This window comes from Atractosteus spatula, chromosome 13 (genome assembly GCF_055471065.1).
Source record: "Atractosteus spatula isolate fAtrSpa1 chromosome 13, fAtrSpa1.hap1, whole genome shotgun sequence".
Lineage (NCBI taxonomy): Eukaryota > Metazoa > Chordata > Actinopteri > Semionotiformes > Lepisosteidae > Atractosteus > Atractosteus spatula.
This window is the reverse complement of record NC_142718.1, coordinates 32310427-32328326: the sequence shown is the minus strand read 5'-3', so window position 1 is coordinate 32328326 and position 17900 is coordinate 32310427. Positions and strand designations below refer to the sequence as shown.

The following is a 17900-nucleotide window of genomic DNA, read 5'->3' as shown; positions in this document are numbered from 1 at the left end:
GTTTGAATTATGGCCAAACAGAGTTTATACTTCCCCTCCTGGAATGAAATTTAACTGCTTTGTTAACATAATAGAACAACCACCTGAAATTCTACAGTAGCTATGGTAAAGTAACTATTTAGTTTTTAATCAGGTTTTCAAAGGCATCAAATCTGCATATTGCCACTGCTACAAATTCCCTGCTGTACTTAAACTACCATGATCAAAAGCACACTTTTAAAGAGAACACTACGACAGTACCAGACCATAATACTTAACCATGTAGTTTGTCTGCATTAAAATAATAGCTGAGCAATAGCTGATGAAAACCTAAGATGTTTAGTGCAGTTGGAGCAAATCCTGGATTAAGCAGATTATGTTGATAACGTTTTTATTCATCTTTTCAAAAATCAAGACAAAGATCAGTTCCTTGAAGTTGAAAAATGTGTGATTACCTCCAGTAGTACTATTTTACATCCTAATAGGTCCATAAGACCAGGAAATGTACTCAAAAGAAACTATTGGTTTCCCTGTAATCAACATAAATTATATGTTAATGAAAGGCCACCATTTTGCATATACAAAAGACTTCAAAAGATATCTTACAGCTCTTTGGTGGCCACTGTATGATATTCAAATTGTAAATCAGCCACAATAAACGCAGCTCTGGTGCCATTATGCTGGCTTTGCACAGCATTTGTTTTTCATCAAGAATCCTAAAGATCACATCTATTCAAACAATACAGTAAGTCAATGAAGCCATTAATTTGTTTTTCCTGACATCACTATGACCTTTGTTTCCAATTCCATAGCAAGCAGAAGGCAAAAACATCTACATTTCAAAGAAAAACAAAAATGATGTGGGCCATCATGTGCAACCAAACTGCACAAATTTATTTATTAAGGTTCAATATCCAATTGTAAAGGATCCGTTTAAGATTTTGCTAAACAAATGCCAAGAACAGTCTGACGTCACAGTTCTCTCACTTGTCAGCTGTTGTGTAGGACAAAGCCATTGTATTGCAGTTTTTTAACACTGGCCTGTTGCTGAAGTCTGTGCCAAGTCCTGAATTTGTAATGCCTTTGTTTAACAGATATGAACCTCTTCTCCAGAATAATCACATTATGTTGTAAGCATCAAGTACTGGAAGACATGGATATGTATTCTATAAAAACATACATTATCCGCACAATTAACTCATTCTCATTCACACAATATTATTGTAGCAAATACAGTACCTGTATAATAAAAAGAAATAAGAAATATTCTCATATGCATATATACGCACTAATCAAAGTTGGGCGGCAGCTGTGATTCCAAAGGTGAGGCGTTGCCCTTCCTCCAGGGCTCCGCCTCCACACTGAACACGCCCTCCGCGTGTAGTACCACAATTCCCGATGATAAAAAGTGAAAGCGCTGTATTGCAATTTTGAAAACCTCACATGTGCTCTTTAGGCTTTTACCTAAAGAGACTAGGTCTGCACTTTCATTATGATATTGAATCAGCAGGTGACAGTCTACAGCTGTTCTGACAAAAAGAAACAAGATTTTGTCCCTTGTGTGTTTCCGCAAGAGACTCCACCGTGATAAAATTGTTCAGTGTGCGGGTGTAACAATCATAACAGTGCCAACAGTGCCTGTGGCTCCCTAGCAAGACAATAATAAATTGGATTTTGAGTTGCCAACCCATCGAATAAGGAATTGTGGGTATCAGAAGGAAAGCCAGAAATGAAAACAGACTGAGAGACGATTTTTGTATCATGGTATTCACATATGTCAAATTTTGATACTTTTTTATGTGCATGAGTGTCTATCCAAGCTGTGTCGAACGAAACTTGAGAAGGTTTTGCTCAGAAGACCTAAAATTCCAGATATAAATCTTATGGAATGGCAATGCATCACTCAATATCAACATCTGTGAATGGAAGAAATTTTACAACCCAGTAAAACATCAAGTGCCATGTTCAAACCAAAGATAGCTTATATGACTAACTCTGCCAGAGTGTGCACATAAGATCTTGCTCCCTACTGATTACATAATTATCAAATCTTCACACCTCATTATCTACGTACCTCCACCTTAATGTGGGTTTGGAATCCATAATGCACCCACGTTCTGTGGAGAATGCCGTGCACACATCACTGCTCCTGCAACTGGCAAATATTAATTTACCAGAAATAAAGTGAAGACTGGAACAGATTCGCAATTATGGCTCACAAAGTCAGAGCAAATCCAAAGTGTGCCTCTAAGGAGAAAATAAAATGCCAGCTGTAAGGCCTTAGGAATTATTGCACTTTTCTGTACCACACAGACTAATTTTAATAACAAGTCTCACTGTGAATTCAATGCCTTCTTCTTAGCCATAGTAACTAACATTGCTTTTAAATAATTCTAAAGGATGCAGGGCTGTACGTATGTTGAAGCACAAAAGTGGGCAAAAGACTAAGAATAAAAATACATGGAGTATTGGCAAGAGACAAGAGGCCTTTAATAGGCACTGCTGTCAAAAAAGACATGTACTGTATTCTGCTCCTGCCAGACCCCAAGAAACTCCTGCTATCAGCACTGGGGATTTGAGATCTCCACCAAGCAGGTTCAACAGAAAGGCTAAAAGCATGGCTCTTAAAACTAATCTAAACATCCAGTTTCATATTAAGAGACACCGTGTAATTCAGCTGTGATATTCAATAAAATACATCACCCAGCGAAGGTTCACTTCAGACTCTTTCTCTGGATGAAGCCTTAAAAAAGGGAACAGTTTATACGACAAGCATAAATATCCACCACATCAAACATCAGTACAACCCCAGGGAGTCTCCTCTTGCAGTATTACTAAAAAAGATGTCCTCTTTCTAAAAACGGCTTAAGCAGTTGCAGGCTAGAGTGCAAAACAGACATTCTGTTAGGTCTGGCATGTTGCTTCTATACAGTAGCCTGCTGCTGTGCTAGATCTCTCCCAAAAGGAGTGTTTGGAAATTCCATCTACCACACCAAACTCACAATCTGAGATGCTGAACAATTTTCATTATAGGTCTCCTATGAGATTACACAGCTGTTGTCAAGAGTCATTTCATGTAAGACTACAAACCCTGCTGCACAATGGGGCAGACGTTTTCACTTAGAAACCTTGTCTCATTTTCGTCTTCTCCTTATGTCTTAGATCCTCACCAACACATGTCCAATTGAGATGGTGTAAAACAAGGAAATAACTACTACAGCAAAAATCTTAATATCACATTTTTATTGCCACTGCTAAAAATGACAGCAAGGTCAAAAGTCATACACTCTCTGAGACAGAGGGCCCATTACACTCCTGTAGCATGACTACAGATGAAAGAATAATTCTCTGAAGAAGCTGGACATTTAAAAATTTCAACTATCTTTCCTTCAGGGGTGCCCATCCAGCCATTAATTTTCTAACAGCTTTATCCAATACAGGGTCGTGGGGTACCTGGAGCCTATCCTGACAAACAACGGGCGCAAGGCAGGATACACCCTGGGAGGAATGCCAATCAATTTTGAACACTCTTTGGTACTGTATATGTTCTAGCGTTTTCATGCTACCAGTCTTCATTGTGAAACTGACTCTCTCAGTGTAAATAGTTCAGAGCAAAACATATAAATTGAAGGTCTGTGGATGTACCAGCTACTTTGCACCTTGCAGACCATGTAATAAAAAAGCAAAAGGCAATTAAAACAAAAATATACTTTAACTGCTTTGTAATTAGGTGCATATTTAGACTTTCCAAGAACATCAAAAAGAACAACAAACAGCAGAAGTAAGAGCAGACATCTCATTATCTATACACTAGTCATTATGTTCCTGTTTCGGTGTTAAGGAACAATGTACTGTCAGCTTACTTCTTTTCACAGTGCAAAGGATCACATATAACACATTTGGATAACCGATTTAAAAACAGCCATTTCATCCAAGCTTTTCTGAAATAAAAACACATTTTACAATTATATTTAACTTATGGCTTCATGCAATATCACAAAACAGCTGAATTACATTCTTAATGTGTCCACAATTCAGGAGTCTTCCACTTCCACACCATTTATATCCTCTGTAAAGATAAAACAGAAATGTGCTGTCTGTCTTGTCTTTTATGCATTTATTTTAAGCAAGAACTCATATCTGTAAAGAAAATATGCTATAAGAACTTAAGATCTAAAAGACCACAGGTTTATTAAAAGGATGCAAAAACATTTATACAGAAACCAGAGATCCTAGATTCAACTGGCTTCCTACACTAGGACTTATAAGAATAAGTGCATTATTGTTTACGTTTCTTAAATGTTCAGTAGGGCACAACATGATCAGAAATCATGTGGACATCATTAGCTACTGTAAGTAACCATCCCAGATCAACACAATTTTAACTGTTTTCCTTATTAACATCTTATACTTAAACTTTTAGATGATATTAGCTCCATCAGGACTGAAGGTACTTCTTTACATTAAGAGTTACGGGGTTCCTAAAAAAAATATCTGGCCAAGTTAATAGCACAAGAAAACTTAAACATGAGAGATGGCCATTTTTGCTCATTCAGTTGCATCTTTCAAGACCTGTCTGAGAAGAGTTACCAGCTATCAAACAAGCAAGAAGAGCTGAAATGTCTCTGCCTACTTGAAAACCTTCTTAGGCTCTTAGAAAAGAGGATGAGTACTAGATCAAAACCTATCAATTTGTTTTTACAGTTTACATCTAAGCTCGATTCACAGATATTAAATCTCTCCCACATTCCCACCACTGAACTTCAGAGGTACTGTATAAGAGCTTTCTTTACCTTGGCTTCCTCAGAGCTGACTCACTCATCTACTTACGCAACGTCTGGTAGAGAGACAAAGAGTCAAAAGCCGAGCACACTGATGAAGAAGAAGTTGAGTTTGAAGAATAAGACTAATGTTGAATTAGATAAATTACAGTAAAGTGAGGCAGAAGGCAGCAGAAGATATATTAATGTTTAGCTCTGGTCTCAGACACACAGCTTGCACAGTACCTAATGCTGTACATACTGCACCAGACCAGTTATGCAAAAAATGACTGCTGGTACTTAAGAACTAAGCACAAAAGCAAGAGGGTGAAGATGAGTAATGTTGTTTTATATTTCTTCAGTAAATACCAAAAAATCTGTTTGGTTACTGTACTTATTTGGCAGTGAACACTGCATTTGCTCTCCTAATTGCGGAAGGTACTAAGAGTCAAAGCCCAAAATATTACCAGCTATAAAAATGTTTGGTGAAATCTGATTGCAGTATCATAACAAGATGAACAGCACATGTTTTGTTTTAAAATTGCTCTCATTGTGATTATCCTAAGACCAGAAGGACCAAAGCAGAAAGGTTTATATGTCTAGAAAACTCCACATCATTGTTTACTCACAAAAATTCAATTTAAAACAAATCTGCATGCTAAATATACCCAAAAACATCTGGTACAGATGTTGCCCTATTATTTAGGGACGTCTTGACTTTTTTCTTTTCACAAAATAAGAAGCTTTTAGCTTCTTTTAGCAAAGTTGTGGTTACACTGAGCAAACTCACTGAAGGCTTAAAGGAAAAAGCATTAGGCTGAGGTAAAATAATAGGCTAGACATTGGTTTCTGCTTAATGAGCAAGAGTCTCGTGTTGTCATGTTTAATTCTGAACGCTGCACCCATGCAGCAGTTTCTCAAATAATGGTGACAGGCAACCGAAAGCCTACTGAAAATGCGATAGGGACATCCTGTTGAGTAAATAAGCAAGGTTACAAACCAGAGGAGGCCATTTGGTCCATCAATCACATTTGAAAACCAGGGTATCCGCTTCAGCAACATGGCTGGCTAGCTTGTCCCACACTCCCACAATGCTTTTTGAGTCAAGAAGTGGCTCCTGTACGCAGTTTTAAAGGGACTTCCCTGTTGTTTTCACTTGAGTTCTTTTTTTTGTGTTTCACTGCTGATCCTGAAGAAGACCACTGAGTTTACTTCGTCCGTATCTTTGATGATTTTGCAGACAAGAAGTATTCTTTGTTCAAAAAAACAGCTCTTTCAGTCCACCAATGTAGGACATTCCTTTCAGCTTCAGAATGTATCTGATTGCTCTTCTCTGGACTGGCTCCAGAGCAGCAATATCATTTTTGGCATGTGGTGACCAAAATTGTACACAATATTGTAAATTAGTATTCTGAATACATTCATAGTTCAAAAGGTAAAGCATGAATGTGCAAAAACATCAGGTTGCTTAAAAGATTATGGCCACTGAGGTTTTGGCTTATATGATCAACTGCATACACTGTATGCAGCACATTATATTAAGAATGATTGCTTTTAGGGTGCTAGAATGAAAACATCTTGTTGCTGTACCAAAACAAAGAAAGCTACAAAAATAGTAGTGAAAAAGCATAAAAAGTAAACTTAAATAAGGAAATTTTAAATTAGCACTTAATGGATATAATTGACATTTTTAATGTTTCAAATTAATTTGCAATGCCAAATCCTACCTGGTATTAGCCACAGAAGGGGAATCAAGAACCTTTTAAATCACAGCAGGGCTCCCTTATGCTACTACTGTTAAGTCCCACTATGAACTGACTAATCCGTTGTATAAGCTGAGTATTAAATGTCGTTTGATTTTAATATGCTCAGCTCCAAAGGAGATAATACAAGGGAGCAGTAAAAGTAGAGAATAGCCACATGAAATACCAACCTTCCAATGTACCAGCAGAAAAGAACATAACACAAGCATTCCCAATAAAGTTACTGCTGTGTAAAGGCTTCCTCTTTCCGTTTTATTAAGACATCACTGGGAATTAGACCACATGCAAAGGGAAGCGCATATTTCCGTAAACCAATCCTATGCAAAATATATTAATTTGTGCCCTTAAGCAGGAAATACCCTAAATATTTTTGCCATTCGAATATCGTATCACTCTTCTTTGTTTTGGGCATTAAAAGCTTATTCTTCTAATGAATTACATTTAATGCGAAGTGTGTAAGAAAGTGTGGTCTTAACTTTCAGCCCTGCATACATTTAAGTAATTACGGTATCTAGGGATTTTTATCAGCTTTCAGCACATAGTGGTTTGGAATTAGTAACTGTTAATCAACGATGGGAAGGCTCTGACTGCAGCAATTATGCTTATTGTCTTTGCCAATCACCCTAATCTGATTAGGAAACACAAATACTCAAAAATTAAGCATGCTGTAATAAACTGGAATAGAACAGCCCTGTTACAGAGCCAAGGCACTTGACTTACCAGTCACAGAACATGCTGTCAATCACATTCACTCCTTTTCCTTTGACCAGCTGCTCCTGAACAAACTTCCACTCAAGCTTTTTTTTTTTAAAATTTGCACTTCCTATCACTAGGTAAATGAAAACAAAACCTGATCTGGAGAAGCAATAATGTCATATAGTTGTAAAGAGACACAGAACTGCTCGCCATACTGTATTGAAAAAAGGACTGCAAAGACGTGATTTTCTAAATCTGTTTAGTCAGTCGTGGTTACAGGCTTCAAGCCATTTCCTCTCATAAAGCATGCCGGCATCTGTAGTGACAATGCAAGAAGGCTAAATTAAAAATCCACTAAATGAGAAGAACTAGTGTAACTGCAACGGGCATTTGTTTTTAAATACATTTATTTTATTTAGATTCTAATTTTTTAAAGAAAGAATCTTTTAAGCAAAGCATGCTTCAAAAGGATTCATAAGCACCAATAGTGCCAGCAGCTCTGTAAGAAATGCAAGATTTAGGTGTACAGTAACTGTCTTTAACAACTTGTCCTTTTTTATAAAAGAGAAGTAATCATGGCGAATTTCTCATGAAACTTACTGGCCACATGAGGTTTCTAACAATTAATCAGCACTGGGAAACTAATACCACTAAGGCATCACTATGTTGGCATGCATATCTTGTGGTACAGTAAATTGTATCTCTTTGCATCACATATCCATGAAGAGGCAAAGAAAAAATGTAAAGCTATATAGTGGCAACGTAGTGTTTTCCAACCATTTGAGCTATACACGCCAGCTCGGTGGAGCTGCCTAACCACTGCATGCAATACCCAGAGAGATTAAAAGTCTAAACACGTCTTTTCTGAATTACACCAGCACAGCTGAGAAACCACCACTAGTAAATAAAATGCACACATTTCACATTTTTTAAAAATGTGATCATTATATCCTGGGTTCTGTGCCTGCTGAGCTACTCTGGCTGCATATTACAGATACGTGTGCTCGGAAAATCCAGCAGGAAAGCTTGACCACTGCTCTAAATGCTTATCCCGATTCCTGTATGGTTTTGAACACTGGACTCATTTTTCCCAAGTCTGATTTTCTATCAAAAAGGAATGGATTTTGAGGAAAAGATTACAAGGTGAGTTGCTGGAAAACAAACACTTGCAGTATCTACAATAATTTGAACTCTATTTATGGTATGCTATTTATTATTGTTTTTATTGTTATTGTTATTTTGGGTATCTTCAATAATCGGGTATAACAGCCCTATTTCAGGAAGACAAACCTTAAATTTCACTCACTTTCAGTGTGCTGGTAATTTAGTACTACAGCCACAAGGTATCTCTTCTGTCTACTATCATTGTGCAATTACCCATTTTTTTAACTTCACTATTTAAAGAATTGCTAATCCAGTTACAAGTCACATTACACCAAAATACTTTAAATTATTTGCGCTGTCATCTGATTAGCATCCGGTTAGCTCTGCTGCCTCACAAGGATGGAGCCCTGGGTTCAACTGCTGTTTTCTATAAGTTCTCCCTGTGATTGCTTGTGTTTTCACAGGGTACTCCAGTTTCCTCCCACAGTCCAAAGACATACTGGTAGATTTTTTAGCGTCTGTAAAAACTGGCCCTGGTGTGAGTGCATGCGTGTCTGCAAATGCTTTGCAATAGACTGGCATCCCATTCAGAGTGTATGCCGCTATGTAACCACTGTTTGCTGGGATAGGCCCAGCTCCCTTTGAATCCTCTATCAGATAAAGCAGTTAGAAAATGGATGGATGTATTCTGATTTTAGAGTAGTTTTTGCATCTAATTTACAATACACTTTAAGACAGGTCACCATCTAAGACAGGTCATTTACAGTAGCATCATTACAATTGTGGATCATTCTCTTATTTAGGCATAGCCAGATAACTGGAAACCAGATAACTACTGGAAAACTGCAATTTATGTGTATAAACCTTCTTCATATCACTTGAATCTAGTTACACAAATTAAATTTAACAGTTATACTCATCTGGCAAAACAAATTTACTACTGACTCCAAAAAAAATATTATATTAACCATTTAAATTGATGAGGTAGATCACCTTTCTGAGTGAGAAAGAACCAGCATAGCAGGTCAAATGTGGAAAAAGTGTATTATACACCTCAGCAGACATTTTTATATTGTATTTTTATAGTTTTTTATATTAAATAAAATGCTGGCTTCATTGGTTAAGGTTAAGCTATTAGTAATGTCTGACGTGATTAAGCTTTAATCATAATAATGTTTTAGACTGCATGCTTTGAGGATTCATCAATAAAACATTCTCTAGTCAAGCCAAAATACACAGCAACAAATTTAAGTATGTTGACTCTCATGAGACTAAAATATCAACCAAATTAGTTAAATAAGGAAAGTTATGCACATTCCAAAAGAATAGTATTTATAAGTCTTTAAAACCTTGCAAAGCAAAAGGAATTTATCCAGGAAAGGAAGTGGTAACACATAAAATAAATGAACAAACACTGTAATAATGACTGTTCCTGGCCATTCTAGTACAGAACTCTCTGTAAAAATTCCTTTTAGTGCATGCACATTCAAATCAGCACAACAAAACCACCTGACATCTGACGCAATACAGTGCTAATTGGTTTCAAATGGACCAAAACAAAGTGTAAAACTTTTGACCATAGGAACTTACTAACAAACATACGTTGAAAAAGAAATGAAAAATTCCTAGATGTCCTACCCTGAGTGATCTTGTGGCTGTCACTCCATCATGAATAACCACAGAATTCTGGCCCAGAGGCGGTATGTTTTTTTTAGCAAGCAAGTCAACTTACAGACATCCAGACCCACAATATCTAAAGCAATGGAGGAGTTGTCTTTCCTTCATTTTTTCTGGTTGTTTTTTTTAACCTGCAACATCTTAAATTTCTCATTTTGTGTCTTTCCGTAAATAATTTGTGTCACCATTTTTGGTGAATATGGAATCATCCATCATCTTCTAACTGTCATGCTCAACAAATTTTCGAAAGCCAGTTCTCATTAACTTGGGCTCTCCTGTACTGCACAGACCAGAAAAGAAGAGAGAACAGAACAATACAGACACACTGTCAGACCATTTGATTCCCAAAGGCAGAGCAGCAGAGCAGAAGACTGCCACATTTCTGAATGATAACGTCACAAGCTTGCAAATTCCAAACCAGTTTCTGGTACATGGTTAACCCTACCCAACCCTAGTGGTAACTGACTGGCTGAGTGCTGGAATCAGAGAGCCTATAATAATAATAATAATAATAATAATAATAATAATAATAATAACACCTTTTATTTATAAAGTGACTTTGTAAACCCCATGGATGCTCTACATAGTCATAAAGAAAGTAAAGGACAAGAAATACAATGAAAAGTAAAAGAAAAAAATATTAAACAAGAACATACAGGATAAACTGTAGGGTACTCAGACATAGGCCTTAGTAAAAAGGTGAGTTTTAAGTTTAGATCTGAAGAGAGTTCAGGAATTTGTATCTCAAAGAGTCAGTCGGAGGAAGGGCATTTCATAATAATGGAGCGGCAAGAGAAAAAGCACAATCACCAGTAATCCAAGATTTAGTCCTAGATATGGAGAACAACAGACTAGCCTCAAACTGAACGGAGCCTACAGGAGAGAGTGTAAATATGGAGGAGTTCAGAGCTGTATGATGGAGTGAGATTATTTAAAGCCTTTAAAGTCAATAACAAGATCTTATATTGAATACGTGGCAACCAATGTAGAGATGTAAGTGTAGGAGTGATACGCTGCCAGATACTGGTTAGATGTTAGAAGTCTAGCTCAATGTGATCAATGTGGGGTAGTGTTCCAGAGTCAAGACTGACAATATCAAACCCAGAAGGCTACACATTCTGAACAGAGGCTTTAGCCAAAAAAAGGCTTAAATGTTCCTGTCATCATATAAGCACAGATAGGGTAATCTGAGTTTTAAAAGGGGACTGTAGCCCATGACCTCTTTTCATATAGAAAATATGCCAAAAAATGTCATGAAAAGGCAGACACATAAGGCCCAACAATATCCATTCACATGGCCCACAGTATCAACAGCTTTCCTTAATTCAACCAGTTTTGTGTTAGAGCAGGAATGAAAATGTTCTCTTTGTACATGTATACAGTACATACCTACTGTGCACATAAAGACACTATAGCCACAATTGATTTCAATTCTCTATTTATTGCAAAAATTGGCCTACTTCACAGCACATTCCTGTTATCAAGGACAGCTCTGCCAAGAGGCTAATGATTAGCAAATGCTAATACTCCAAGTCTGCTTTTACAAGTGTAAAGCAGCAGCACCAGATTTACAAAAGAACGTAACTCCTTTTTAAGACTTCTTGTACTTCAATAGCCTTGTTTACCTCTGTACTTGAGCTCTGTGTATACTTCATCTCTCTCCACCTGTATGAGCTGGTGGGTTTAACATTTCTGTACCACAGTGTTCAAGCTGACCGGTGTGCTCCTATTTATTTCCTTAAGGAGCAGACTAATATCCACTTAAAACACTTAAGGAATACAAAAGGCTAAGCACACAGGCTAATCTGGTTGATTTTAACTGTATTTAGAGATTAAAAAACAAGACAGAAAGTTAAATCCAACATCGCCACCAGGCATGCTTTGATTTACTGACTTTAAAGTCTAATTTGCCAGATGACCATGTCATCCTGGTATTCTGGTTGTTTTTTGCATTTAAAATATATTTTTCAGTTACTCAGTTTCAGTAGAATGCTGCTAATGACCAAATGAAAGATTAACTTTGTGGAAAATGTAACAGCAGATAAAGTATGTGAACTAATATTAATTAAATCATAAACGTTGATGAAAATGTAAAATGTTGTTTAGCAAGATCAGCAAAGTGTAGTGCCATGATGTACTGTAGTACACATTAGTAATCTTATGTTTAAAACCATTTGACTGAGCCCATTTCAGCCTTTACAGGACTTTTTCTTCAACCTGGTTGTCAGACAAGGAAATAAAGCATACAAAAACAAAGTGCTGGTTATTTTTTTTAAGTCCATTGGGTAACCAGAGATCACAAGCTAAAATATTACACTAAAAGAAACGACTGTATGTAAAATGTGTTCTCTGAACAAATGTTCACATTTGATAAATGGAAAATTCAAATGTGAGCTTAAACCATTTTCAAAATAAGCAATTGTTCTATTCAAGAACGATACCCTCAAACCCTGAACATGTCCTGTGGGAGCAGACCTAATTAATTATCTAAATAACATTTTTTGGTTAGCAATGGAAGAGCTGTTTCACTAATGAGATCCAATCTACATTATCTGCCCAGGCTCACTTTTCCACTGGAGGTGGCATATGGTCAGAGATAGAAAAAAAAAAGTTAGAACCTGCAGCCTTTGGGGGAGCTTCCTCCAATTTCCACGTCAGATCATGACTCAATAATCCCTGCAAATCGTCTTTTACTCTCCCTATTACCCTAGTGGTTTATCTTGTCCAATTAGCCATCTGCCATGCTTTTATTGCTCTATAAATGGAGCGCACTCCCATCAGTGGAGACCGAGACATCCCATCAGCAGGGCTATTGTTCCATCTGACAGTCAAGAATCAAACCTCATTGTTCACGAGTCATGAAAATACACAGAGTAGAGCCACCATTTGCGATTAGCCAGCAGGGTATCAGGGGTCCCTTATGAGATGGGAAGGAAGCCAGGACACATTTTAGAGGAGGCTTCTCAGGCTGAATGAAAATGAATGAATTAAACAATATTTACATCAGCATCCCAAATAAAACCCTGGATTCATTTTCTGGAAGAACAATGCAACTCCTATTATGCTATCATACCAAATAAGCATAGAAAACCATGAAATGGCACGCCTGAGTTTATCCTAACCCCTCGTTCTGCCGAATTTAGCACCAGCATTTTTTCAAAAATATTCTACACACCAGTGAACCACTCAGTGTTCCCTCAGTGTTTTAAGTGCCTCCTTGTGTGCTGAGACTGGTCATGCGGCCACGGAGGCAGCAAAAGCTGAAAAATCCTGATGTTTTGCCAGAATAAACGATTGTAAACTAAAGTGGTTTTAAATTTAAAAAGGTGCCACAAATTAGAATATTCTTAACACCTAGATTCTGCTACCAGTTACCGAGAAATCCAGTATAAAACAAATGTATTCTCACAGCAGACATTAACTTGGTTGACACATGAAGTCAGCACTCTGGATCATGTACAGTATTTGGACGGAATACCAGGACCACCCTCAAATATTATAGCTCCTCAGGGCACTGGGGTCAAAACAGCTGAGCAAATAAATTTGTGTAGCTTGTGCGTCTCACATTGACACTACCCACATCTGTGATATTAAGATAGACACCACCCACGGCAGTGATTGTATGATAGAACCCCTTCCTAAATTCTGAATGAGGCCACCATTAAAATATGTCTGCCTAACACATTCTGACAAACCAATACCTAAACTCGGGCTTTAAAAATAAACTTTACTCCAGTTTCCCATTGTGTTTGTAGCCTAGAGTCTAATGATATAATTAACTAATTAAGCTAAAAAGTCTACTACAGACTCTGTTCTGACAGACTCAACGGAATGAAGTAGTTGTATTGCCAGCTTCTGTACTCCACAGTATTGCACTTAATATAAACTATTTCTAGCAGACAGCTAGACTCAAGTAATCCAAATATTGATCTGCAAAACTTGCTGCTGCCAATCTTTTGCACTTATTAGCTCGATTAATGAAAGTCAATAGATTGCTGAGGCATACAATTCAGAAAAGGAATTCAAAGCAACAAGCTGATGTGTCTTGCAACAAACTATCAACTTAATTATCAGTTAATAAAACTAACAAACATTTGAAATTCTTCACTGTATATTTCTTACATGACACCATTAAAAGCACATTTTACAGGTATATTAAAATCATATCCTCATATCCCAAGGTTATTACCTGTCACCTCTAGGATCCCAAGTAAAAAAACACTCCAAACACAAAACATAAATCTACTTTACTGGTCTTTTCAGCTCTATAATATCTTTCTTTACAATGCAAACATTGAGTTCAGTATAGAGTCGACAACATGCCTTCTTGTTATCCCTGTAGCTCCAGGACACAGAATGTCATAATGTATCAATATTAAGTATTGATGATGCTTCTCTGTGAAAGGAGACCAGATGTCCATGCTATGTCTATAAAGCAATAACCGAATCAAATTCTCACAAGCAGCATTTACAGCCTTCACCATCTGTGAGTCATTTCATGTTCATCTGAACTCAAAAGTCTCTGAACGAACACAGCCCTGTACTTCTTTATATCTTGACACTAAAGAAAATGTTTCTTCTCTGCACATTTTTTTAGTTTAGATCTTACTTTCTGGTATACATCTGTTCTGAAAGCACTGAGTAAGCTTTTTTGGGACACAGACATATGCCCCACTTAACAAAGGAGATTAATTTGTACAAGTACCGTAATTCCCCAACAAACTGATCCTACAAATAAAATCATACGTGTTCAGAGAGACATTTTAATAGCAGATGTCTCAACCTGCTCAACAACCCTCCCCTTATCCTGCATAGCTAAAGATGGATTAAACCTTCATGTGGTACTGTACATACTTCATAAGAATGGTATTTTTGCATTATCACCTTACAGCCTGATCTCGTCACAGCTCAGAAGCTGATCAAGGTTGAGTGTGGTCAGTACTAGAACGGGAGAAACCTAAGAAACATCAGACTGCTGCTGTGTGAGATGTTGGCAGATCAGTAGGTGGCACTCCTCTCTCTCTCTCTGAAACAGAATTTCCTAAACCAATGCACCAGTATGTTGAGAAGAGACAAAATTCTGCGGACATGCCATCTTTAAGATAAAACATTAAACTGAGGTTCTGTGTACTTGGTCATAAAGATCCCTGGCACTGTTTGAAAAAGCAGGCATATTGACTCCAAAGGCCCAGCTAAATTTCAGGATTCCGTAATCTGGACTCTGTAATTTTCTCCTAAATTCAATTGGTAAAGCAATGTCTCACTCCTTTCCCATGAACCAAATGTATTTTGCACAAGAGCCATTGTGTGCCAGCAACCCTGCTGTGCAAAATACGTTTGGTTACTTCACTTTAAATGGGTGTCCTCCTATACATGAAGCACTATGGGATTCTCTGGAATAAAAAGCACTATACAAATGTAAGCAACTGATCATACTAGAGATTATTGTAGCAAATATTACAATACTTTTCAAGACATGCTACCATGCTACCATATTTATACACAGTTGTATTAATACATTCAATTGCACCCATAAAAGAAAATAAAACTACTTACTACATAACTAAAATATGTTGGTGTGTAAAAGCTGTCATGAATCAAAAACTTGACTAACCTGTCTGAATTCTTCACTCTGTCATGTCATGTAAGTAGAATTAAAACTAAAATTTATAGCAACACAATACTCCCATTGATAGAGCATGTTAAACAGAAATTGGTAGGTTTCATATAAGTGGACCAAATAAAGAATAAAAGAAACCTTCTTCTTACTTGGTCTGAAACTTCTATATTTTTCTATGTGGAAAAACCACACCTTTGCGCCGACTTTGGCCTACTTTGACAAAGCTGTCACACACTGATATAACACTGCCCTCCTTTTCTGCAAAAAACAGCGTTATTAAAGGATTTATTTGATTAAATTCAGTTAGGCATTTTCTCATATAAATAATTTGTTTGGGTTTTTTTTTGCAGCTGGCTCTACTTTTCTGTTCTTAGTTACTCTGTAAGAAATTGCCACGAGAATGAAAACACACCTTTGAACTTAAACGAGTATACAATAGGTTCTATGGTACAGCAAAATGTAAGCTCTTTATTGAAAAACCCTGACTTGGCCAGTATTACATCACTAGCTATCAGAGAGACTGACAACATCAGCACCATGTATCCGACCTGAATTAAAAACAACAGCACACAAATGCTACAGTACTAATTTAGTTTTTAAAAAGTGCCATTTTTACCTGCATAATACAAATAGGGTTAGCTAAGGTTTATAAAGGCTATCCTGTGGCTTGTGTCTAAGTTTCAGCTTGGGGGGTTAGAGGGTATACAGTCACCATAGTGAAACCAGAATCTCTCAGCCAACTAACAGCCCAATGTGCAAATGGTGTTCAATTGTCTGGTGGTTTCAGACAGATTGTTTGACTTCATGGTTTAGATGTCACTCCAAAGAGCAGATGTCTAATGGATTTAATGATTAATCCAGATTGTAATGTTTTAACATCTCCATTGCATGTGCAGAATAAAAAACACCCTAAAAAGGAAGGTTTGTGCTAGGAAAGGATACACACACACATACTGTATTTGATGAGGGTGATGGGTAATTTGAAGACACTCCCTTTTTCTGTTTTATTCTCTCCAGGACCTACAGTCACTTTGTCAACAGGAAATCTAAATTATTTAACTATATCTACCAAAACATTTTAGGAACTAAAATAACAAGAGACAAGAGAAGATTAGGGTGGAGAATATAGATACTGTATATGGTTACATTCATGTGCTCACTCTCAATAATAAATTATCGATGTATTCCATATTTGTATCATATTGAATTATACTAATAAAACGCAACAGGATGGATAAACTTAAATAATATATGTAATAAGTATAAAGAATTGGACTGATACACGATTATAAATTTTAAGGTGACAGTTTCGTTACTGTTTTACAATGTGCAAAAGCATGGGTTGATACTAATCCTCTATATTTAAATGTATCACCCCATGAATGAACCGTTTAACAGTTAAACTTTTAAATTACCATACTCATTATTACACATCACTTGCTTATGTATGTGTACACTGATCCAATGTGTACGTGTGTACAGAAAGGCAAATAAAGATAGAAATGGCTGCATACATACGTACATGCACACACAATATACAGAATAAACGGGGATAGACTACATGTAAGTATTCGGCACCAACATGCTTGTTTGCGTGTATGTGGCATGTTTTTCTCATTCAGTCACTCCCTGTTTATAGGCTATAAAAATCTAAGATCAGCCAAGATTGTGCACACCGACACGAAAGAAAACATACGTTTAAACGCACCTATAGCAGCTAGTATAACTATACATTCCGAGATCCTATTCCTGTTTAATCCACCTCTCTCACAAAACGAAATAATCTTTCTCTCCCAGGAGTGTTAGAAACCCAGTTCCTTCAACCCGGTACAATACATAACGTGAGCTATTGAGGCCGAAGTGATGATCGTTGGTGTGTTTTCTGATTTCCTTTACTCAGTGTCAATACCGGGGTCAATACATGCTCAGGCGTACACAATGTATAATTAACATTTCGCCTTCACAGGATGCTGCAGAATCATTTCCTTTCAGTTACGTGTGATAACAGAAAAAAAAATAACCCATTACCTATTTTGAAAAACGCGTCTGCATCCGAATCATTCAGTCCTTCATCGGGTGCTTCGGCTGAATTCATCTTCTTCTTTCTCCCGTGGATTTTAGAAAGGGAAATGTAACTCGAAGTATATCCAGTGATGTGTCTCACAGAATCAGTGCACGATCCCCTCCATATTCTTGTGTTCCTGGTCGCAGCTGTTCGCTTTCCAGTCGTGGGTTTCCGTCCGTGTTATTACAAAGAACAGCGCTGCATTTCTCTCTATTGTTCAGAATTCACCCTCCTCT

The 17900-nt window shown here is 37.1% G+C and overlaps 1 protein-coding gene across 1 annotated transcript in view; it reads right to left on the bottom strand.

Annotated features, from left to right (window-relative positions):
* The window catches only part of kalrna (kalirin RhoGEF kinase a), a 209033-nt gene extending 191133 nt beyond the window's left edge, over nucleotides 1-17900 (bottom strand). The window contains exon 1 of the mRNA XM_088930063.1: nucleotides 17628-17900. Within this exon, the coding sequence (XP_088786189.1) occupies nucleotides 17628-17694 (67 nt within the window). The 5' untranslated portion in view covers nucleotides 17695-17900. The remainder of the gene's footprint in view (nucleotides 1-17627) is intronic.